General features: G+C 43.3%; 1 protein-coding gene across 2 annotated transcripts; it reads left to right on the top strand.

The window, feature by feature from the left end:
• The first annotated feature begins 91 nt into the window (after positions 1-91).
• Positions 92-23,722, top strand: MPZL3 (myelin protein zero like 3). Of its 2 annotated transcripts, XR_009407167.1 has the most exons (7): positions 92-229; positions 9,480-9,646; positions 12,744-12,954; positions 14,277-14,442; positions 15,860-15,914; positions 16,370-16,433; positions 20,664-20,687. XR_009407167.1 is itself a non-coding variant. In XM_059416331.1 (6 exons), exons 1-6 carry the CDS (start codon positions 157-159, stop codon positions 20,688-20,690), a joined length of 708 nt encoding a protein of 235 aa, XP_059272314.1. In that variant the 5' UTR covers positions 92-156; the 3' UTR covers positions 20,691-23,722. The 2 variants fall into 2 exon arrangements, 1 of the variants encoding a protein (XP_059272314.1); XM_059416331.1 differs by lacking the exon at positions 15,860-15,914 and having other exon boundaries at positions 20,664-23,722.
• Positions 23,723-24,299: the final 577 nt, after the last annotated feature.

Raw genomic sequence — 24,299 nt, forward strand, 5'->3', positions numbered from 1 at the left:
AGGTGTGGCTCCGGAAAGATGCCACATTGCTATGGCAACTTCGAGTCGCCATTTTAAGTGTTCTCGCGCCTCCCGCCCTGACGTCACTTCCGGTATCACCTGTGAGGTTACCGGGAGCCGTAAACAAGGTGTGCAAGCATCCAGAGAGCTGTCGGGATGCAGCAGAGCGGAGCGGCTGGAGGCCGTGGCTACGCTCTGTTCCCACTGCTTGGCGTCTTGTTCTTCCAGGGTGAGCGCGCCTGCTGGGTCCTCCAACTTCCGGCCGGGGTTGGGTGTTAGGGGAAGACGGTCGGTTTTCCGGTTCCGGTGGGGGGGTCTCAGGAAAGCCCCCATACCGCGTCTAGACGTGCAGGCAGTGGGACGGGGTGGGCAGCGCGTTCTCTTGTGTTCACCGCCCACTTGAGGGCCGTTGGCAGCTTCTCAGTGCTTTCCTGAGCCCGGGGGAGCTCGACCACCTTGCGTGACTGCTTTGTATTCGGGTGATCACGGCGGGCTCTGGCGTTAAGGGGACCCCGTGCTATCTTGTGATGAGTTACCAGCGGTCGTCTCCGCTGTGGTTTTGTGGGCTGTATGTCCTGATTAGGAAGGGGCGGTTCTAGCGTTCAGGAGTTCGTCTCAGTAATTTTGCGAAAGAAAATCTTGGCTGTTGGTACTTTTATTTTTTGTAGGTGATTGTCAGGGCCTCGGAAGTAAAATGTTTATTCGTCCCAGAAAGGGGTGTGCTGTGATTTCGTTACAGTAGAGACGCATTTTGTTGAGGAAAAAGCAACTGCTGTAGCATTTTACTAACATTTTTGAAATACAAGAAAGAGCCTATCAACTCTCTTAAAAATCTTAATCTATTAACCAATTATCCTAAGTACAGTTTTCACACTATGGCATATTCTTCGAGTTTGGATAAATTTTGCTTTCATGCAGTTTTAAAATTGCATGGCGTTCAGCCCAACCTAATTACCTTCATTTTAGGGCACAGTTATGGATGTGTGTGTGTGTGTTCTCAGGAACTTGTGTGTTAATAGAGCTACAATCAGAGTGAATTGTTAACTTCATAAAATGTCCTTGTGGGTAAGTGGGAATTTCTGAAGAGGGCCTTTGACATAAAGAGTTCATTTGTTCTAAATCTCAGCGGGTAAGGCCAGGAAGTTACTTATTTGATGACTAATATTCATGTTGCCAGCACACTCCCTGATCCCTCCCAGCGCTCTGTCATCGCAAGTGTCCAATTTTTCAGCTGATTCTTTTGCAATATAATATTTAGGCTGACCTATCACTCCGAATAATTTCAGTTTCATCTCTCTGTCCCTCTCACAAACTCTCAAATATTGTACCGTTGAGGAAAAAAAAAATGCTAGGAAGGATAGGTGGTTTCTTAAACTTGATGCCATTTCACATTGAAAAGCATCCACCAAATACAGCAGACCAAATAATTCAAAAGTAAAAATTTATGACCCATATGTACTTGAATTATCTTTTGTCTTAAAAAAAAAAAAAGCAGCTTTATTGAGATAGAATTCACATGCCATACAACTTTCCTATTCCAAAGGGATAATTAGGTGGTTTTTCATATATTCACGATTTATGGCGTCACTACCACAGTCAATTTTAGAATATTTTCATCATCCCAAAGAAAAACTCCATACACAGTAACAGGCACTCCCCATTCCTCCCTTCCATCACCCTCTGACAGATACCAATTTACTTTCTGTGGCTATGACCTGTTTATTCCGCACATTTCACATAAATGGGATCATACAATATATGTTCCTTTGTGGCTTATTTCTTTCACTTAACATGTTTTCAAGGTTCACCCCTTTTTTGTTAGGCAATTGACTTTGGTTTCATTCCAGTGTTTATTTGCTTTTCCTCTTCAAAGATAGCACCCATTAAATGATTAGCTTGTCTGAATTCTCCAAGTTATAAACATGGTCCTGTTACATCAGTTGTCCTAGTACATAGAAACAACAGATCAGATAGCTTAGGTTCTTATACTTAACCTCCAAGTATGCACTTTTATGAACCAAATGTTGACAGATTGTATTTTGGAAAATTAGGTGTACAAAACTGGGAGTTTTGTTATATTTTTTCATTCCTTCTTTGTATAAAATTATATATATTTAAATGTGATTTTGTTTTCCTCCAAAATTAAAAAAAATTGTTAATTATTATTATTTAAAATAATTATTATTTCTATTGTTGACTATTTTGACCTGGCAAGAATGTTCTTTTACTCAGGAGAAAAGATAAATATCCCAAAGGACATTAGGCCTAGGATGAAAAAACATTTTTTATTTTTAAAATTTATGTATTTTACAGAGAAAGATACAGTGAGAGAGGGAACACAAGCAGGGAGAGTGGGAGAGGAGAAGCAGGCTTCTCTGCTGAGCAGGGAGCCTGATGTGGGGCTCAATCCCAGGACACTGGGTTCATGACCTGAGCCGAAGGCAGACTCTCAACGACTGAGCCACCAGGTGCCTGTAAGACGAAAATTTCTAAATGAATGTAACGGTGGTTTAGTAATTTTTTTCTTATTTATTTTTTTTCTTATTTTTTGAGTGGAGTAGACATATCATTTTACATTTGTTGATTGTAAAACACATTTAAAAAAAACTTTTTTTGAAGATTTATTTATTTATTTATTTGACAGATATCACAAGTAGGCAGAGAGGTAGAGAGAGAGGAGGAAGCAGGCTCCCCTCAGAGCAGAGAGCCTGATGTGGGGCTCGATCCCAGCACCCTGGGATCATGACCCCAGCCGAAGGCAGAGGCTTTAACACACTGAGCCACCCAGGCGCCCCTCAAATACATAAATCTTAAAAAAAAAATTAGTTTCAGATGTAATAAATGTTGATTTGTGAAAAATAAATTACCTTTGACTTTAAGATCTTACCTTAGTTGAAATTAAGAGTTGGGTGGTTAACCGACTGAGCCACCCAGGTGCCCCAAAACACTTTTAATTTCAGTATAATATATATAGAGAGAAAAATGAACATATTGTAATTGTACAGCTTACTGCATTTTTAGAAACTGAACACACCTGGGTAACCAGCACCTAAATCAGAGTATAGGATATTTCTCGTATTTTAGAAGCCTTCCTTATACTTCCTTCCAGTCATTATCCATTCTCTCCCAAGGGGAACCAACATCCTGACATGTAGCTAAGTTTAGTTCATCCATGGATTTTACTTTTCTCTATACATTTAAGACCCACTTATCCAGTGGTTAGATTTCAGCAAAATGACTTTAGATACTGATAACTCTGTGGCAAAATTATGCTCATGAATATGAAATTCATATATATTAACAAGAAGTTGGTTGGTAGGTAGATTTATTAATGGTGTACTTACTCTGATTCAGTAACCAAGTTTTGCTCAGAACTTGTAGTTTTTATGCTTATTTTGCAATAATTTTTGTTTCATAAAAAGGAAACTGTTGGTTTGGTTCAGTTTAATATTACTGAGCATCCACAATGCACTAGTTTCTGTTTTGAAGAGCTCAGGGTCTATTGGAGAAGGTAGACAAGTCAACAAATTATTTTATTTTTTAAAGGAAGAGATTTTAAAAAAGATTTTATTTATTTATTTGAGAGAAAGAGAATGAGAGAGAGAGCATAAGAAGGGGAGGGTCAGAGGGAGAAGCAGGGAGCCTGACTGGGGACTCGATCCCAGGACTCCGAGATCATGACCTGAGCCAAAGGCAGTCGCTTAACCAACTGAGCCACTCGGGCACCCCAACAGATAATTTTAGAGTCTGGTACTAAGAAACGTGGAAGCACAGAAGAGGTGTCCTGAATCTGCTGTGAGGATACAAGGAAGACGTCCTGGATGTGCCACCCAAGTTAAATCTTGAAAGAAGAGGTTAGAGATAGGGCATGAGTAAAATTCCATCATAGAGAGGATCGTGAGCAAGGCATAGAGGCATTAAATAATTTTCCAAGCAAATATTCTGAAACTTATACTTCGATTGGGTTAACTCAAATCACATGTGGAGTTTGTATGCTTATGTAACAATCAGTGTTCTGAGTTAGCTAGAGGATGTTAATGAGATTCTGACTTATAACTGTGACCTATACATTTCTTCTTTGCTCTAAACCAAGGTTGGCAAACTTTTGTGAAAGGCTAGAAAGTAAATATTTTAGGCTTTGTGGGCCATATGATATCTGTTGCAACTACTTAGTTCTGTTTGAGTAGCACAAAAGCAGCCATGGACAACACATAAATGAATAAATATGGCTTGTTCTAATAAAACTTTATTTACAAAGAGACATTGGAGGCTAGATTTAGCTTAGGGGCCATAGTTTGCTGACCTTTGCCCTACACCAACTATCCATTGACATTATCTCTTGGCTATCTCAAAGGCACATTAAACTTATCCAAAATCAAGCTCATGTTCTTCCCTGCCCTGCCTGGTACTTTGCTAGTCTTTCCTATGTCAGTGAATGTTATCACCAAGTCAGAAACCTGGGAGTCATCCTTGATACCTCTGTCTCCCTGACATTCCACATCCAATCTTGGATTGGATTATCACCAGTTCTTGATGATTTTACTCTAAGTATTCTTAGTTCTTTCCATGTCCACTATCACCAACTTAGTTCAAGCTTTATTTCTTATATGACTATTGTAGTAGCCTTCTAAGTTTTCTCCTTCTATTTACTGAACACCTCCTAAGTGTCTTCCATAAAGTGGTCTTTTAAAAATGAAAACTTCATGTCTCTTTTCCCTCAGTCCCGCATTTAGGTATTTTCCATGGCTTTCCCATTACTCTGAGAATAAGGGGCCATATCTCTGAAGTTCTGCTTAATCTGCTTCCCACTTACCTCTTAGCCACATCTTTCTTTCTCTCATGATTTTTGTGTTGCAGCCATACTGCCTTCCTTTTGGTTCCTTGGCTGACTGTGCTCCTTCCTGGCACTGGACCTCTGCATATGCTGTATTCTCTGCCTGGAATGCTCTCCCTCTCCTCACCTTGTCACCCTTCCTTCAGAGCTCAACTCAAAAAGTAACTTTTACAGAGAAGCTTTCATTAACCAATCCCTGCTCCTCACTATAACTGATGAAGTTCCCATAGTCACTCTTTGTCTTTGCTTCTAGTACTTATCAGATTTTAATTATACATTTGTCTTTGTGATTATTTGATTAATGGGTTGAGTTTTTGCTGTATATTAAGGTCCAAAGTTGGCAGTGTATTTATTTTGTTCACATTTAATTCCAGGCTCAGAGGGTGGCACAAAACAGATCCTCAATAACTATATGTTTGAAGAGTGAGTGAATGAATAAGAGTATTGTCATGGAAGCCTCGGGATAGAGGAAGAGAAGAGGAAGAGGTCACTGCGTCGGACAGATCCAGTAAGATCAGGGTGGAAAAGTACCTAGTGGAGTTTTTTTTTTTTTTTTTTTTTTTTAAAGATTTTATTTATTTATTTGACAGAGAGAAATCACAAGTAGGCAGAGAGGCAGGCAGAGAGAGAGAGGAGGAAGCAGGCTCCCCGCTGAGCAGAGAGCCCGATGCGGGACTCGATCCCAGGACCCTGAGATCATGACCTGAGCCGAAGGCAGCAGCTTAACCCACTGAGCCACCCAGGCGCCCCCTAGTGGAGTTTTTAATCCCCTGGGTTTTGTAGTTTTAAGACATGACACCCTTTACCAGAAATGGTAGTAGAGTGTGTTTTGTACTCTGTGGGGTCCAGAAGTGAATGGGAAGGGAGGAAGTGTGAATGCCAGGTGTATACTGCTCTTTCACTAAGTTGGCTTAGAAAGGAAAGAGCGGGCAGTCGTTGGTAACACGTAGTATCACAGGGTTATGGAGAGATTTTTATGATTTTGTTTTATTGTTATTTGTTTTTTTTTTTTTTAAATTTTATTTATTTATTTGACAGATAGAGATCACAAGTAGATGGAGAGGCAGGCAAAGAGAGAGAGGAGGAAGCAGGCTCCCTTTTGAGCAGAGAGTCTGATGTGGGGCTCGATCCCAGGAACCTGGGAACATGACCTGAGCTGAAGGCAGAGGCTTTAACCCACTGAGCCACCCAGGTGCCCCTGTTATTTGTTTTTAAGGATGGGAGAGACTTCTTTGTTTAGAGGCTGAAGAGGGAGAGAGCCCCTCTGGAAAGGAAGAGTTTGAATAGAGTAGAGAGGGTTTTTCTGCTGAAGCAGGGCTTGGAGGGGAGGAATCTAAGGGCAGAACCAAAGGGGTTGCCTTGCATTGGAAAAGGGATACCATACCCTTTCACTTTGGAAGTATGGATGGGTGTAGACACAGGAGAGTGCCTGGCTGGGCAGTTTGTATAGCCTTAAATTTCTCGAAAGAGTGAGAGGCGACATTTTCTTCTGAGAATGAGGGATTTGGAGGTTTCATAGACGGTAGTGAAATGACAGAAGTTGGAGGAATTAGAAAGAGGAGCTGACCGAGGCTGGTTAAAGGGTCACCTTAAGGGTTCAGCTGTAGATAGACTCCATGAATTGCTTATGGGAATGATCCATGCATTTGTGTGATTTTTGTTTTAAAGATTTTATTTATTTATTTGTCAGAGAGAGAGAGCGAGAGCAAGCACAGACAGACAGAGTGGCAGGCAGAGTCAGAGGGAGAAGCAGGCTCCCTGCAGAGCAAGGAGCCCGATGTGGGACTCGATCCCAGGATACTGGGATCATGACCTGCGCCGAAGGCAGCTGCTTAACCCACTGAGCCACCCAGGCGTCCCTTTGTGTGATTTTTTTACCTTCTTTGTACACCAGCCATTGTACACCACTTCTGTAGTCTAGAAGTGGTCATCTAGGACTGAGCTTTTCCTGAATGGGTTCACTGGAGAGAGAGGAGTGTACAGGACTTAAGACTGTTGGAAATACTGTATAAATGGAATAGGAAGAGAGCAGGTGACTGATGAGCACTTTGTTCCTATACTAGAATTTTTTGTGACCTGTCTACCTCTTTCTCTCGGTCTCTGTCTGCTCCCTTCCTTCTTGAGTTTTTGCCTTCCAGGTGCTTGTGTCTTATAGGGGAAATAGTCTTTACAAATTAGGTACATGTGCTTATTTGGCCTTATGGGCTAACTGTTATGAGAACAGTGAAGAAAGAAAAGTGAGCTGTACCAGGGAATTTAGGAAGGCACCCCAGAGGGGACTGCTGTTTGAGCAGGTTTTTGAAGGTTTGTGAACATTGGGGGGTGTAGTATGGTAGGAACAGGCAGGATTGGTAGAAATGGGGAGAGCCTTCCAGACAAAACCATACTCAGAGAGAGGCACAGTGGCATGAAAGGACAGAGTAAATTTGGGAAGTGGTGGACATTCTAGGCATGGTGAAAGCGATGGGATGGGTGGGTGGGTGGAGTGGTAGAAATTTGGGGCCAGATTGTCACTTGATGGATTTTATTCTATAGCCCAAGAAGGAAATATTGAAGGTTTTTGGATGTTTGTGGTGTTCATTTTAATAGCAGCAGCTAACATTTATTGAAAGGTTCTCTTTTAGATGCTGTGCTAAGCATTTTTTAAAAAAAAGATTTTAAAAATTTATTTATTTGACAGACAGAGATCACATGTAGGCAGAGAGGCAGGCAGAGAGAGGGGTAAGCAGGCTCCCCACCGAGCAGAGAGCCTGATATGGGGCTCCATTCTAGGACCCTGAGATCACGACCCAAGCTGAATGCAGAGTCTTAACCCACTGGGCCACTCAGGCGGCCCTGTGCTAAGCATTTTATGTATTATCCTATTTAATCTCATTGGACACTCACAGTGACCCAGTGAAGTAGGTCTGGTCGTTCTGCCCATCTGCTGAGTAAGGAAATTGAAACTGGGACAGGTTAGGTAACTATGATTAAAATCTTACAGCTAGAAAGTAGCTGGGCTAGAATGCAAGTCTAGTTCTACCTACTTCTCAATCTATGTTTTCAAATCTCTGGACCGTACTTAAGTTTTAGGATAAGGAATAGCATGGGGGGGTGGGAGTGTGGATTATCCATCGATTTCCAGCTTCCAGTTTTAGAGCTGGATCTTGAATGGTGTGTAGTGTGGGTTGGGAGCAAAGGCTTGGGAGAGAGCAGGAGCTGAGGGATGAAGGCTTTCCAGGCAGAGGAACAGCATTTGCCAAGTCACAGAAGGAATGACAAGTTTAGGATGGCAAAGTCGGAGTGGATGCTATGGAGGAAACAGAGGCGAACCTCATTTTTGGGATGGGTCAGATGCTTATTAGAGCCGTGAGCTCAGTCGGTCTCCTCCTTTTAAGAAGAATGTGAACAGACTAGATTGTCTTGCGTGGAGCAAGAAAAACAATTCAAAGCAGACAGAGGTGAAGGTGTTGATGACTCATGACTGTGTCTGTGATGGGGAAGGTTGAGGGAGAGCAGGCAGAACTGAAGAGGTGCACCGAGCTCTCACTCTGGGGGACAGGCAGGCTTTCCACTGTTACACCTGTTTTAACTCATTTATTCCTCACACTGACCTAAGGTAAGTGCTGTTATTAGCATTCTCACCAGGGTGAGAAACTGAAGAGTTAAGTAACTTGCTGAGACCACAGAGCCCCTAAGCCATAGTGCTGGGATTTGCATCCTGTCTCAACCAGAGGCACTGGTGTGTGGCTGGGGTGTGGGTTTGCTCTCTTGTCAGACCTCGCTGCTCTGTGTGCCTCTGGCCTGCCAAAAGAATCAGGGTTTGTTGCAGTGGAGAAGAAAGCAGTAAAAACAAAGTGCTGGTGACTTTGCTAAAAAATGGCTCCCTCGTGGAAGATACATTTCTACTCAGTGTTTCCTGAAAGGGGATTGGTCAGAGGAAAGGGGGAATCTGTGTTTGGGAGGAGCTGGAATGCCAAAGCTGGATATATGAGCCCATTTTGGCAAGAGTCAAATCTCTAGAGAGTGTAAATATGGTATCTGATTTTTACATTTTAGAGTGCATTAAATTGTTCTGTTTTCCTTCCTGTGATTGACTTTTAACGGATGCGGGATTCATTAACCAGTCTTAAGAGAGGAGAAGGTAAAACATGACTGGATAGAACCATTTTCTAAAATTCTTGAAAAAGTGCCCTTTTCTCATTTCCTGTTCTCGTTTTGCTGGCGGTTGAGAAAGTGGTAGCCTCAGGTTACAGCCAGGCTGTGCTCTGGGTAAGTCCCTAAGACCACAGCAGCTGCTATGATTCCTGGGGCATCAGTGTGTCACCGAGGGGGGTACATGGCATCACCTTTTCGGCTGTGGGCGGACCTACTTGTTTGTACTGCATTTAACCACAAGTCTGTGTTTGGAAAAATGCCGTTGTGATCAGGTTTCAGATTTGTACTCAAGCACCCATTCTGTGACTTAATACTATAAAATGACAAAAAATGCTACACCTGATTCAGGCAGATACCTGCTCCTTGCCCTTCTGGGCCTCCCTGAGAAGATACTCACTTATTACTCCGAGAGCCCAAAACACGATGGTGTCTCTGTATTGCTCCCTCACATCTTATCCATCCCACCTAAATGCATACCTATTTAAATGTTTGGGCTTGCTTTGATCAGGTGTTCACATCGTCCTTTCCTTGGAGATTAAAGCAGATGCCCACGTCCGGGGTTATGTGGGCGAGAAGATCAAGCTCAAATGCACCTTCAAGTCGACTTCATCTGTCACTGACAAACTCACCATAGACTGGACGTACCGACCCCCCAGCAGCAGTCGAACAGAATCAGTGAGTGTTTCCTGTTAAGGAAATGTCTTTGAGTCTTCAGTGGTCAGCAGCTCTGGAATCCTTTTATTCTGAGTCCCAGGCATACCTCAGGCCTTTGCATTCAAGAATCAGACGTGAGCTTCTGTGTAAATAGAAAATGAGCTTCTACCCGATTTGGCATTCATTAGGTCACATAGGTCTTTTTATCTTTCTATATGAGAATCTTGTCAATAAGCTATAGGAAAAAAATGTCAGAAACTCAGAGGAAATGTGGTTTAATTTTGTTCCCCCTTTGTTGTTTTCCTTTTGTGTGTTTTCAGATTCAAGGTACTAAAAAGAGTACCTCCAGGACTGTTGGATAGAAAAATTTTGTAGGTCCCAATCATAAACATCTTTTCTCATAAAGCTGCTCATTTCCTGCAGTATGAGGTTGTCTCAGTGGGTGTATCGATTCGTGGATCTGTACTCTGTGGATTTATCTTAGCCTCGTCTCCTAGTATATAAACACCTGCATTGATTTATATGGTTCCCTTTGAAGGAGATGGTGACACCTCGTGTGGATGACAGATACTGTTGGTGACAGATGGTCTTGCAGTATTAGAAGCAATATAGTTTATACACACATATAAAACCCGTTTATGGTTCAGATCCCATTGTGGATGTCTAATTGAAGATTGCGGTGCTATAAAAAACCCTTTCTCTTTACGCTTCCAGCAATATCTTTAGTTCAGGATAGATGCTACCAAGAATGTGAATGTTGCTGTATGTAAGATTGTATTTTTTCCAAGTATCTTTAATTCTTTTATCCTGTTTTCTTCATTGGAGAACTTTCTCTTTGGTTTTAATATCTAAGCTTTGAGTTTTGTTTTAGGACCCATTAGCGAATGCCACGTAGCTAGGAGCCAGGAGGGGGCTCCAGCCAAGGCAGCTAGGCTGTATTCATGGTTACTTTTCCTTTAGATTTAATACAGTTCACATTATTTTAAGTGGTCAGAAAACTATGGCTGGCCTTGATTGACTCAGCCTCCTTGGCCAAAAGTAGGACAGAGCAAGCAACGGGGGATCTTCTTGGGTCAGAAACCATAATTGAAAACAGCACTTCCTGTATGGTGCTGTCTTCTGTGAGCCTGGTCAGAAAGCAAGCGCACGCACGTTGTAAATCCATGGACCTTTCAAGTCATGTGACGTGACTGTCACAGTCAAGTGATAATTCAGGTCACGTCAGTCAGTCTAATTGGTTGGCAAGGATTTGGGAATGACCGGTTTAACTCGGAACTTATAGGTTGGATTAATCTTGAAGATACATAGCAGGCCTCGTTTTGTCAGTAAGGAGTTTCAAACCCTTTTATATAGATGCTGGTAATCATTGGTAGTCTTTCTTTACCTCCCTCTTGTGTGTGTGTGTGTGTTAAAGATTTTATTATTTTTTAAAGATTATTTATTTATTTGACAGAGATCACAAGTAGGCAGAGAGGCAGGCCCAGAGAGAGGAGGAAGCAGTCTCCCTGCTGAGCAGAGAGCCCGATGCAGGGCTCAATCCCAGGACTCTGGGATCATGACCTGAGCTGAAAGCAGAGGCTTTAACCCACTGAGCCACCAGATGCCCCTAAAGATTTTATTTTTAAGTCATCTCTACACCCAACATGGGGCTCGAACTCACAACCCCGAGATCAAGAGTCACTGCTCCACCAACAGAGCCAGGCAGGTGCCCCTTACCTCCCTCTTTGGAACACTCATCACATATGTTATTATTTCTTAATATCTGTCTTTCCCCTTAGACTGTAAAATCTGTGAGAGCAGGGACTACGCCTGTTTGGTTCTCACTATATCCTTGTGCTTAACACAGTGCCTAGCACATAGTAGGTGTGCCGTGACTCATCGTTGAGTGAATGCGTGAGCAAACGAAGTGAGAAGTGATTCAACAACAACTCTGGGAAGTTGCTCTTCAAAATTGGGCAATTTAGTGGTTGTAAATGGGGGAGGGCCAAGTAAACAAAGAAAGAGGAAACGCTTGAACCTTGATTAAGAGAGAAAGATCATATTGTCTTGTAGTCCCTGCCTGGCCTACCACCCGACATAATGAGGTACTTTGGGTGACCAAGTGTCTGATCATCAATTTGAAATAGCACTGTTTAAATTCAGCATCCTTTCATTGAGTCCTGATCATCATTTGGCTTGGGGTTTTTATTAATTGCCAAGACAGATAACCTAAGACAGGCTTGATTATATTGTACCTACAAAAGTACAAAAGTTTATCCTCAAAATAAACAAAAGCTTCCTCTGCCCACTTACGACCTGTGTGCCTTTGAGTAACTCACTTAGTTTTTGGCCTTGTTTCCCTCATGCCCCATGGATTGTTCAGTGTTGTTATGTGGCTCAAGTGAGTAAACCTGTGGGACTCATTTGCGAACCAGAAAGGACCACACCAATAGTAGATGCTACTTTAGAATTGGGTTTCTCGGCTTTGGCACTGTTGACATTCTGAGCTGGAGAATTCTTTGTTGTGGGGGACTAGCCTATGCATTGTAGGATTTTTGTCAGTATCCCTGACCTCTGCTTGCTAGATGCCAGTAGCACTCTGCCCAGACTGTCTCCAGATATTGCTAGATGTCTCCTGGAGGCCCCCAATGCCCCCGGTTGAGATCTACTGCTTTAGGACTTCAGGGAGAATTTAGAAGATCTTTGAGAGCTATGATCCTAAGACACTTCCATCAGGCCTTCTCCTGATAAGTTGTATTTTTTTTTTAAGATTTTATTTATTTATTTGACAGAGATTACAAGTAGGCAGAGAAGCAGGCAGAGAGAGAGGGGGGATGCAGGGTTCCTGCTGAGCAGAGAGCCCGATGCGGGGCTCGATCCTAGGACCCTGAGATCATCATGACCTGAGCCAAAGGCAGAGGCTTAACCCACAGAGCCTCCCAGGCGCCCCCCCTGATAAGTTGTATTAACTTGACTTTTAACTTAATGATGAAAGTGAGCAAAACATTTAAAAAAAAAAAAACAACACCCAATTTATATGTTGCATTTGTATTTTATATGGGACCTTTTTAACTTGACATTTTCATTGCATTTTGCAAATTAACTTTTGTTTTGTTTTGTTATGGTGTTGCTTTCTTAGATTTTTCATTACCAGTCCTTCCAGTACCCAACCACAGCAGGTACATTTCGGGATAGAATTTCCTGGGTTGGAGATGTATACAGAGGGGATGCGTCTATCAGCATAAGCAACCCTACCCTCAAGGACAATGGGACTTTCAGCTGTGCTGTGAAGAATCCCCCAGATGTGCACCACAATATCCCTGCGACAGAGCTAACAGTCACAGAAAGGGGTAAGCTAACTGCCACGACCTTCTTCTGCCGGGCTCTGTGACTGCTGTGCTGCCTACTGGAGAGGTCTGGGACAAGCAAAACTACCTGTGGGTGTGAGCCAGTCTGCCATCCTGAATTGTCTACAAGGATGAATTTCTTAACTTGATTTTGCAAACTGAAGTTGTCATTCAAATATTGTTATAGTTTCCCCGTTATCTATTCCTTATTTTAACTTCAGGTGACCAGAGGTCTTGTGGAACACATGACAAACCCCTAAGGAGATGGAGGCTTCTTATCTGTGTGATTTAATTTCCCCAGTCTGTTCATACCCTCAGTTATGAGGCCATCTTCTTGCTCGTGTGTTGAAAGGGTGCCCCTTCTAATGATGGGAGGCAGTACATTTCTTATATGTTGCAAAGGGCTGCAGTTTCCTTTTATCAAGAAAGCATAAAAAAGTAGGTTAAGGACTGACGTTTTTCTTCGTTATTCTCGGGTGACTACTGAGTGGTCATTCTCATCCTCAGTTGGCCTTGAACCAAAGATGTACAGATACAGAACTGCATTATGGTTCATGATGGATGCTTTACCATCTCCCAGGTCTTTCTCAAGTCTGTCTGTCTGTCTCTCTTTCTCCTTCCCTTTCCCTTCTACCTCTCTTTCTTTTTTTAAGACAATAACTCAAGGTTTCAAAGGTAACAGGCATGTTCATGCTGCAGGCTGAGTAGGAGCTGAGTATAGTTTGGTCACGTGACTCCGATGCCTTAAAAATATGTACCCTTTGGTCCAGGAATCCCATTTTAAATTTTATCTTAAAGAAAAAGAGGTAAATATGAGGATTTATGTACAAGGATGATCATCATAATGTAGCTTGTAGTTTCAAGGAATTAGAAATAGCTCGAGTGTCCAGCGTCTCAGGATCAGTTCAGTAAATTACTCAGTGTGGTAGAATACAGTGCACCCATGATAAAGTAACACTTGGAAGGAGTTTTTAATGATGTGGGAAAAAATGATCATCTATTACACAAAAAAGGAGCTTAGAAATAGTCTGTAAAATATGATTCATACTTCTAAAACTAGGCACTCTCCTCCGTGTCTGCAGACCCGTACCCGCGTACTCCTAGAAAGAACACCATGTGGGTAGATACCAACGTGTCAATCCTACGTAGTGGGATTACAGGTGCATTTTGTTCTTCGTAATTTTGTGTACTTTCTACCTCTTCCACAATGAACTTATTCTTGTTATAATCAGAAGAAATACAAGAGCAAAAGTAAAATGTAGCTCATGTCAAAGGAGGCCCTTCTGCACGTCCCTCCCTCTCACCTTCCCGTTTCCCTCTTCTAGGTTTTGGCACCATGCTGTCCTCTGTGGCCCTCCTGTCCGTCCTTGTCTTCCTGCCCTCCGCTGTGGTGGTGATTCTGCTGCTGGTGAGGATGGCGAGGAAGTCTGCAGGGCTGAAGAAGAGGAGCAAGTCTGGCTATAAGAAGTCATCTATTGAGGTTTCCGATGAGTAAGTTCAGCGGGAGCGCCGAGCTCTTAACCCCTTTCCTCTTCAGAGCCCTGCTTCGTGGATAGTCCCTAGAGCCCTGACCCATCCCTTTTCTCTTTCCCCAGGCCAAGGTTAGTTCTAGGAGTACTGGAAGGAAGGTTGGAAGTGAAACTAGTGGATATTAACATGGAGAGAGAGATGGAGGGGTGAATGTAGGATCCTAGTCTCTGCTTTGAAAACCAGATTGTACTATGCTATGGTTCTTTTTTTTTTTTTTTTTTTTTTTTTTAAGATTTTGTTTATTTATTTGACAGAGAGTGAGAGAGGGAACACAAGTAGTGAGAGGGGAGAAGGAAAAGCAGGCTTTCTGTTGAGCAGGAAGCCTGATGTGGGGCTTGATCCCAGGACCCTGGGATCGTGACCAGAGCCAAAGGTAGATACTTAACGACGGAGCCACTCAGGTGCTCCTATGCTGCATATAAATTCTGAAGTGGTGGGGGTGTCTGCCTGGCTCGGTCGGTTCGGTGTCCCACTCTTGACTTTGGCTCAGCTCATGATCTCAGGACTGTGAGATCAAGTCCTGCATCAGGCTCTGTGCTGGGCATGACGTCTGCTTAAGATTCTCTCTCTCCCTCTCCCTGTCCTCTCTCTTTTTCTCCCCCTCTCTAAATAGATAAATAAAAATTCTGGAGTGGCTATCACATTCCTTCAGAATCAACGGGCAATTCCAACAAGTCAGTTACTTTTCCCTTCTTGTTTTGGCACCAAGCTGATATGTCCCAGTAGAAGTTGCTTAAGCAATGATGAAGCCTTTAAGGATAGTCTTGGACAGGAAAACCAGTTTAAATAAGCAAGTTGTGTTCTTGGTCAGCCGATGCTCAGAGGGGCTAATGGGATTGTGATTATCAAAGGCATTTATGAAACATGTTGCCAGGGAGCAGGTCTGACCCAGTTTTCCCTGGGAATAAATCTACTAAAAACAGGTGACGAAAGTCTGCATAAAACCCATTTTGATTCTCCATCGTCTCTATCTGAGGCTCTTAGCCTTGGCAGGAAGTCTTCCCTGGGGAACATTTTCTTTTTCTTTGCATGTGTGCACATGTTATTTGTGCATGTGTGTTTATTTTATGGGAGAGAGTGCCCTTTACAGGAATCTCTAGCCCCACACAAAAGGTAAGGCACTCTCGGTAGAAATACCAAGATGTCTATTTCTAAGCGCCATCTAACAAGATTCCTATGCTCCAACCTTCAGGCCCCTTGTTCCCTGACATTTCATCTCATTGACTCCACGGGCCAGATACACAGCATATTTTCTTCTCTAAATAAGCCGCACTCACTCAGATCTTTTTTCTTTTTTCCCCCCACATGCTTTTCTCTTGCTTGGAATCCTTTCCTTCCCTCTTTTGTTTGCCTGGAAAACTTTTCCCGGTCCTCCAAGACCCAGCTGAAATGTCGCCTGTCTGGAGTCTTCCTGAGTCCTTCCCGGAGAACAGGTCACTCCCTCCTCTTTCCTACCCTAGCAGTTTGACCTTAAGCTTATTAAAACATTTTATTACATTGTGTCATAATGTACTTGTCAGGTTGCAACAGGTTCCTCACACCCACGAGGCTGTGAGCTCTTCAAGGGGCAGTGTCTTAACTTTATGTCTTGGTCCCCAGCCCAGCATAATGGCTCAGATGTGGTTGGTGCTCAGTACATTTCTAAGCGAATGATTGGGTCCAGCTCCAACTTACTGGGCACTTGCTACGTGTCAGACACTGTGGTGCGTGGTTTGCATGTGGTTATTTTTTATCCCAGTGCTTAAGTAACCTGCCTACTCACACTCCTAGTGAGTGGCAGAACTGGACTTTAAGACAAGACCTGTCTGACTTGGACAGCTGTGCTTTTCCATGCCCTACTGTATGGAGGACAGTAATTGTTCAGATTTGCTTTGTCCTTTTTCTCCAGCACGGACCAAGAGGAAGGGGATGACTGCATGGCGAGGCTTTGTGTGCGTTGTGCTGAATGCCTGGTAAGCCTGTGCCATTTCTCTGTTCACCATTCGTGTTCCATTTTCCCGCTTACTTAAGGGGATCCTTTCCCCTCAGGGGTAGCAGAGGATATGCAGGTAAGGTCCAAAGCAAGGTATGAACCAAGGTACTCCCCAAAAGCCTTTTGGTCTCAGGGGACCGATTCTGACCATTATTTTGTTTTCTGTCGCATGGGTATAGGGTGGTGTCCTTAGGTTGGGGAAGTCTCAGCTTACTGACAGAGAGCGCCCTGAAAAAGGAGGGCCTGTGCCACCAAGGTCATGCTAAGAGACTTTGTCTGGCTTGACTCAGAATCCTGAACTGAACTTTCCTGCTGTGCCTCAGTTTATTTTCCCCAGGGAATTAGAATGATACAACCTTTTAGGTGACTTATTGCTTTATCAGTAAGAAATACCCATGATGGAGCGGCACCTGGGTGGCTCAGTTGGTTAAATGTCTGACTCTTGATCTCAGCTCAGGTCTTGATCTCAGAGTTGTGGGTTCAAACCATGTGTTGGGCTCCATGCTGGATATGGAGCCTACTTAAGAAAAAAGAAAAAAAAAAAAAAGGAAAAACAAACAAACAAAAAGAAATACCCATGTTGGAAGACCTGAATGTTGATTTAAATTTCAAAAGGCAGTCATCCCTCCATTTTTTAAGCTCCTGCTATGACTGGTAGGTTTGTGTGTCTGTCCCAGCATCCCAGGAGGAGAGACTCTCTGATGTGGGGCAGTTGGAAACAGGTCAAAAGCAACTTATGATATAATATGAAACATACCTGTCATTGCGGGGTTTAAACTTGTGTTCTCTTTGTACTCACTGCCAAGCTCAGCACTTGGCTGGACGGCTGCAGCCCAGCTGTTCACTGCAGTGTCCTTTGTTTCTCTCTGGCAGACTGGAATGTAGTAGCTAAGATGAGAGGAAGGTTGAAGAGAATCTAACAGTAACCCTTCAGGGTTTGAATACTCTAATAACACAAAATAAGTTAGTGTCAGGCTTATCACCCTCCGTATTTCGGATATTAATTCACTTAGCAGTTATTTCCTGAGTATCTGATATGTGCCAGATGGGATTCTGGTTACTTAGGAAACACATGTGAACAATACTGACGAAAATCTCTGCCCTCAAATAACTTACATTCCTTTCCATGCGTAGAAAACTCTCATTCTTTAAGACATGGCTTCAGTATCACTTTCTCTTAAATTGTGGGTACAAATAATAACTAAATCTTTTAAAAATAAGCAAAACATGGAGTATACCAGATGGTACTTAATGCAGTGGAGAAAAACAAAATAGGGAAAGAACATGGGTTGGCTGGATAGGGGGGTATGATGTATACCTCACTGAAGTGATATTTGATCAAACACCTAAAAGAAGGAGACAGGAAGCCGTATAGCTGTTGTGGAGGAACATTCAGAGGAACATTCTGGATGAGGAAATGGTAGGCGTGGTAACTCTGTGGAGGGGTCATGATGGGCATGTTCTTGGGACAGCAAGGAGACCAATATGGCAGGAATTAAATGAGCAAGGTGAAGAATAGTGTTTTTTGATATCAGAGAGTCAATACCATATATTTTTTTAAAGATTTTATTTATTTATTTGACAGAGAGATCACAAGTAGGCAGAGAGGCAGGCAGAGAGAGAGGGGGAAGCAGGCTCCCCGCTGAGTAGAGAGCCTGACTCGGGGCTCGAGCCCAAGACCCTGAGATTATGACCTGAACCGAAGGCAGAGGCTTAACCCACTGAGACATCCAGGCGCCCTGACAATACTGTATCTTATGAACATAATAAGTTAATGGAATGAATTGGGCTTTATTCTTTTTCTTTTTTTTAATTTATTTACTTGACAGACAGAGATCACAAGTAGGCAGAGAGGCAGGCAGAGAGAGAGGGGGAAGCAGGCTCCCCGCTGAGCAGAGAGCCCGACGAGGTGCTCGGTCCCAGGACCCTGGGATCATGACCTGAGCCGAAGGCAGAGGCTTTAACCCACCGAGCCACCCAGGCGCCCATAGGCTTTATTCTTAATGAAATGGGATGCACTGGAGGTTTTTGAGAAGAGAAGCACTTTGTATTTCCAAAGGCTCACTCTGGCTCCTGTGTTGAGAATAGGTGGTACCTTGGTCAAGGGACCATGCCAGTCAGAGAGTCCAATTAGGAGACTTTAGCAATAACGCAAGTGAAAGAAAATGGTACTTGTTTGAACCAGGGTGGTAGGAAGTGGCTGTATTCTCATTATAGTTTGAAGGTAAAGCAGGAAGGATTTATGGATGGGTTTCAAATATCTGTGAAAGAATGAGAGGAAATCAGAGATACTTCCACAGCTCTTAACTTGAGCAGCTGGAGGAATAGATGGTATGGGTAGAGTGGGTGTAGCCGTGAGCCCTGGAGCTCTCCAAGGTTGATGAGTTGGAAAGAGGAAGGGGAATTGGTAAAGGAAGCTGAGAAGGAACATCCAGTGAGGTAGGAGAAAACCAGGAGGGTGTGCTATCCCGGGAACCAAGTGAAGAATGTGTTTCAAGGTAAAGAAGGTGATTAACTGGGGTGCCTGGGTGACTCAGTAGGTTAAAGCCTCTGCCTTCAGCTCAGGTCATGGGATCGAGCCCCGCATCGGGCTCTCTGCTCGGCGGCGAGCCTGCCTCCCGCTCCCCCTCTGCCTGCCTCTCTGCCTGCTTGAGATCTCTGTCTGTCAAATAAATAAGTAAAATCTTAAAAAAAAAAAAAAAAAGGTGATTAACTGTGCCCATTGCTGCTGAGTCAGGTCAAGTAAGATGAGGACCTGAGGACTGAGAATTGATTATTGGCTGATCTGGTGATGGGGAGGTCATAGGTGACCTTGGCAAAAGCAGCTTCAGGAGAAGAGAGGGGAAGAAAGCCCGATGGGGGTCAGGTTGAGAAGGAACACAATGGGAGATGTGGGTGACTGTGGGTGTAAACAGCTCTTGCAAGGAGTTTTGCTGTGAAGAGATGCAGAGAAGTAGGGTGATAGGTAGGAGGGAGATGTGTGTCAGGAGTTACTTTCTGTTTAAGATGGGGGGAATTATAGCACATTTGTGTGCTGGTGGAAATGATTCAGTAGAAAAGGGAAAAATGATGCTGCAGGAGGGCCAGGGGAGGTGGCTGGAGGAGCTCTAGGATGTGATGCACAACAGGGATACTGGTGGGGAGGGAGTGGCCATATGAAGAGTGAGGAGTGCTATTGCCCTTGGGCCCAGATGCCGGTGAGTACTACCTGGTGCCGGGAGCTCCCTGCTGACCCCTCTCTTCCCAGTGTCAGGAGAAAGCAAGGTCATCCGTGGAGAACAAAGTGAGGAGGAGGTGCTGGAGGTTTGAGGTTTAAGGAAAGAGGGAGAGGTGTGGAACAGTCATCCAGGAGAACAGGAGAATGACGGGCCAGAGAAATGTGGTGTGCCAGGTAGTACTAATGGGCCACTTGAGCTTAGAAGTAGTGAATACAAGTTTAAACAATAAAAATAAGAACAATGGTAACAGTGGCTAATCTTGAATGAGTGCTTACACAGTGCGAGGCGCAATGCGAAGTGATTTCCATATACTGTCTCATTCAGTTCTCATCCCCTTTCTATGACGTGTCTGTATTTTTATTGCCCCCCATTTTACAGACAAGGAAACTGAGATCTAGAGACGTTTAATAACTTTGCTCAAGGTCACACAGCCAGCAAGGGGTGGAGCTGACATTGGAACTGAGAGAAACCGAGAAACACAGACTCCTAGCTGCAGTCCTCATGTTCTGATGCAGACAGCTGCCTTTTCTTTTCTTTCTTTCTTTTTCTTTTTTTTTTTTTTTTAAGATTTATTTATTTATTTGACAGAGAGAGAGAGCACAAGCAGGCAGAGAGGCAGGCAGTGAGAGAGGGGAAGCAGGTTCTCTGCTGAGCAGAGAGTCCGATATGGGGCTTGATCCCAGGACCCTGAGACCGTGACCTGACCCAGGTGCCCCAGACAGCCACCTTTTCATGTGTGTTGAGGTTTTAAAAAATATCCACCATGGAAAATGGAACTGTTAGGGTTTCAAAGCATTAATTAGTCCAAGGACAGAAAATCTATTGCTGGTCCGTGAGGCTTCATGGGAACACCGGTGCGCTGAGCCTGTGCTGTTTTCACTGTTAATGTCACTTCATGCTGAGTTCTGTCAAGGGGTCCTAGCATGCCATCTTTGTCTAAACTCTGACAGTGGCCACGTATCAACACCACGACTGCTGTTCTTTCCCTCCAGGACTCAGACTATGAAGAGACATACTGATGACGATCTTCATGACACAAGAAGAGTCACCTGCTAGCAGAAAATGTCCCATTCCACTGGCAGCTAAAGCCTCTCGGAGAAGCAGGGCTGGCTTGGATGGCAGTGCTGGAGGATTCTAGAAGTCATCAGGAGAGACTTCAGGAACCATTTATTTATTGAAGAAATATTCTTTTTATATTTATAAACTGTTTAAGGACTCTTTGAAGAAACTCACAACTACCCCTTTTAATGACTTACACTCTAGTTGAATGAAGGAGTTCTCTTCCTGAATAGAAAGATGGTTTTTGTTTCCCCTGTGTTCTTGAATGTATTACGTGTTTTCCAGTTATTTGAGGGGAATCCTAAATGTTGGCCACACCGTGGGTGCCAAAGTATCTTTAAAAAATGAAATGGAGCTCGTAGCTTCCTGATAGGCTACCAGATGAAGTGTTTGTTGGGGATAAGTGTCCTTTGTTATTTGCTCCATGAATGTTTTCAGCTGTGAATCAGCAAAGAGCCTACACTCCTTGGTTTTGTGACACCATTGGTTGAGTTTGGATGACTCGGAACCCTAATTTCTGTGGAGCTGGCAGGCCTGGGAGTCCATGGTTTGCTTTGGCTGGGTTTTTAAAGTATTAAAGTGTCATCAATTTATAATTAAGGAAGGGAATGTTGACCTAAAGGGATCCCTTCCTTTTGTCTTGCTAGGTACAGTTTGTTACTTTACTCTCTTATAGCTGACTGATTGGTGGTTTCCTTCTTGATGTCCTGGAGCAGAGGCAAGAAAAACTCTTTGAGAAGCTTTTAGTGGGGAATGTAGAGAATTTTCTCAGTTATTTGCAAGGAAATACTCTTTTTTAACAAATGCCACTCCAAAGTTCAGATGTTGGATTGGCTTTAATGAGGCTTCTGTGTATAGGAAATAATCTTTTTGACCTAAGTCATGCTTTAGAACTTTCCTGTGTTCTAAAATGCGCCAAATATGAGTGAGCTAAGGTATTTATGTACAAACAGTTTTTACATAGTATTTGACATAAGGAAGTGAGGTGGTACATAATGTTTACTCGTTTCTGTTCTCTGATACCTCACATCAACTTCCTCCATTTTCCCGCAGCAAGCGATTTCAAACTTTAATTTACATAGGACTTTCTGTAAGCCATTAAGAGATACGTGTGACATGTCCAGAAGGATCAACAGTGTAGTCGTCTGTAAAACAGCGATAGAGTTTACTTCTCAATTGAGAGAAAAATTATCCCCTCTCCCCATCGTCGTTTTTTTTTTTTTTAGCAGGAGAGTCCGAGATCCCTCACTAGGTGGCTCAGGTGGTTTCCATATTATAGCCTAATAGACTGTATACAGTATCCAAAAAAGTCACTTCCCCAGGATTTATTTTTTAAAAATTGGGGTTATTAGTTCTGGAAGTCATCAGTAAAGATTTTTTAAAAAGATGGCATAGGTTTGGCCTGGCCTCTTTTGTCAGTCTAGTCCATACATAAGAGAGTCTGGTTAGTTAATTAGAAATTATGCTTTTGTCTGGTCACATAAGGAAGTAGAAGAGGAAAAGACACATTGACTGTTTATTTCCAGTGGTTAAGCCTCAGACTCGAGCTGCTTGGGCTCGTCTGGGGCCAGTCTAGTGAGACGGTCTGACACCTCAGCAGAGAGGGGAAAATGTGTCTGAGCAACGAGAGTAAATACTTTGGGCTCTAGGAGATCGGAAGATAGAGATCTAATTATGAGGCAGACTTCTCGTGGGTCTTCCTGTCTCTGAGAAAGAGATGGTGCTACAAGAACCCAGCGAAAACCGCATTTCATGAATTGAGGAACTGGTTTTATCTGGGTTTTCTTGTAATTTCCCTTCAGGTCTGTGATGAGGATTAATCCGGGGTGGGTGGGCGGTGTTTGTCCCTCCAGGTAGATGCTGCTGCGTGGAGACTTGGTCGTCCTTATTTTGTAGCCTTGATCATGATTTGAACAAGTCCCTTTCTTCCTGAGTGACTGGATGGTAGCATCCTTCATGGGAAGAGAGTAAGCTGATTGATTATTCAGTCGGCTCCATGGCTTTAAAAGGTCACATCAGTCATAGGGCTGCTGTCCCCGCTCATCTCTTATCCTGAGTCTGGCTTACAGCCTTACAGCTTTTTTTCCCTCCTCTCCCCTGCCTTCTCCTCTCCCCTTTCCGTCCATCCTTCCTTCCTGCCTTTCTCTCTCTCTCTTTCTTTTATTCTTCTTTTTCTTTCTTCCCTTTCTTTCTTTCTTTCTCTCCTTCCCCCAAAGGAGCAAAAAGCAGTGTTTGGATACCTGCCTTCTTTAAGGATGGAAAGAAGATCAAGGTTTTTTTGTTTTATTTTGTTTTATCTTTTAAAATATCTTCTCAGGTGCTCTTCCCTCTCTTTCTATTGTTTTGCTGGTCTGGATACAGAGCACACTGTCTGAAGACCAGCCTTGTCTAGAAAGGAAATCGGATTCTGAAAGCTTCAGACGGGCTGAAAAGCCTTTCAGAATTTTTCTTTGGCTACTGAAGGCTTTACTTGTGGTTACATTACCTTGTAAGTTTTGCACATTGAGCTCTTAATTCTTTTACCAAATGTGAATTTATAAAATGCTTTGTGTTTCCTATGTGGCCTGTTACCGCAGGCTTCTTAGAGGATGTCTTAGTTCTCTGCAGCTCCCAAACTAGGCACTGGTGCTTCAAGAGGGAATGTTGTATGTCCCTGTGTAAAAAAATTGTTGGAGGCCAAATCCTGACTTTGAAAGTTCTATTGTGTTGCTCTGTTATGGTTCCAGATGAGTGCTGTAAGAAGACCCGGAGGGAGCAGACCAAGATGATCATTTAATTGGGCTACTGGAAACTTTGCTGTCAGAAGGGGCATCTCCCTTCTTTTGACCCCCGTGTGGGACTGTTGCAGTGTTAACAGCTGCATTTCACTGTGTTTTTTGTTTTTGTTTTTTTTGTAGGCATATGTACACTGTTGGGTAATATTCACAGACATCATAACTCTTGAGATCTTTACCACATCATAATTAATAAACTGCTTTGCACTTTCTGGCTACTTTTTGGTATGTGTCTACATATAAAATGAGAGCCGTCAGAGGCAAGGTGGGGAGGTTGTGGTTTCCAGCAGCAAGCAGGCATTCGTCTGTAAGCAGTGCCCCTGCAACAGCCCGCATAGATTTGGTGGTCTGTGGGAGCCGGCTCACAGAGCAAGAGCTGATTCAATTTTTAGGAATTTACAAGCTTGAAACAGGCCATGGAGGGAGTATTTATGTACGTTGCTGGCTTACCATGCAACCATGTAGCATAGTCCTGGAGGGTGCAAGTGTTCAACAACTTTTTATTTTTAAAAGATTTTCTTTTAATTTTTTTTTTTTTTTTGAGAGACAGAGAGCAGGAGCAGGGTGGGGGAGAATAGCAGAGGGAGAGGGAGATGCACGCTCCCCGCTGAGCAGGGAGATGGATGAGTGGCTCCATCCCAGGACCCTGAGATCATGACCTGAGCTGAAGGCAGAGATGCTTAACTGACAGCCAACCAGGTGCCCCTTCAACAACTTTTTGAATGATAAAGGACAAGTTCCAAAAAATGGCCACATGTAGGTCAAGCCAAGGTTGAAGGTGTGTATGGAGAATAC

This window comes from Mustela nigripes, chromosome 1 (genome assembly GCF_022355385.1).
Source record: "Mustela nigripes isolate SB6536 chromosome 1, MUSNIG.SB6536, whole genome shotgun sequence".
Classification (NCBI taxonomy): Eukaryota; Metazoa; Chordata; class Mammalia; order Carnivora; family Mustelidae; genus Mustela; species Mustela nigripes.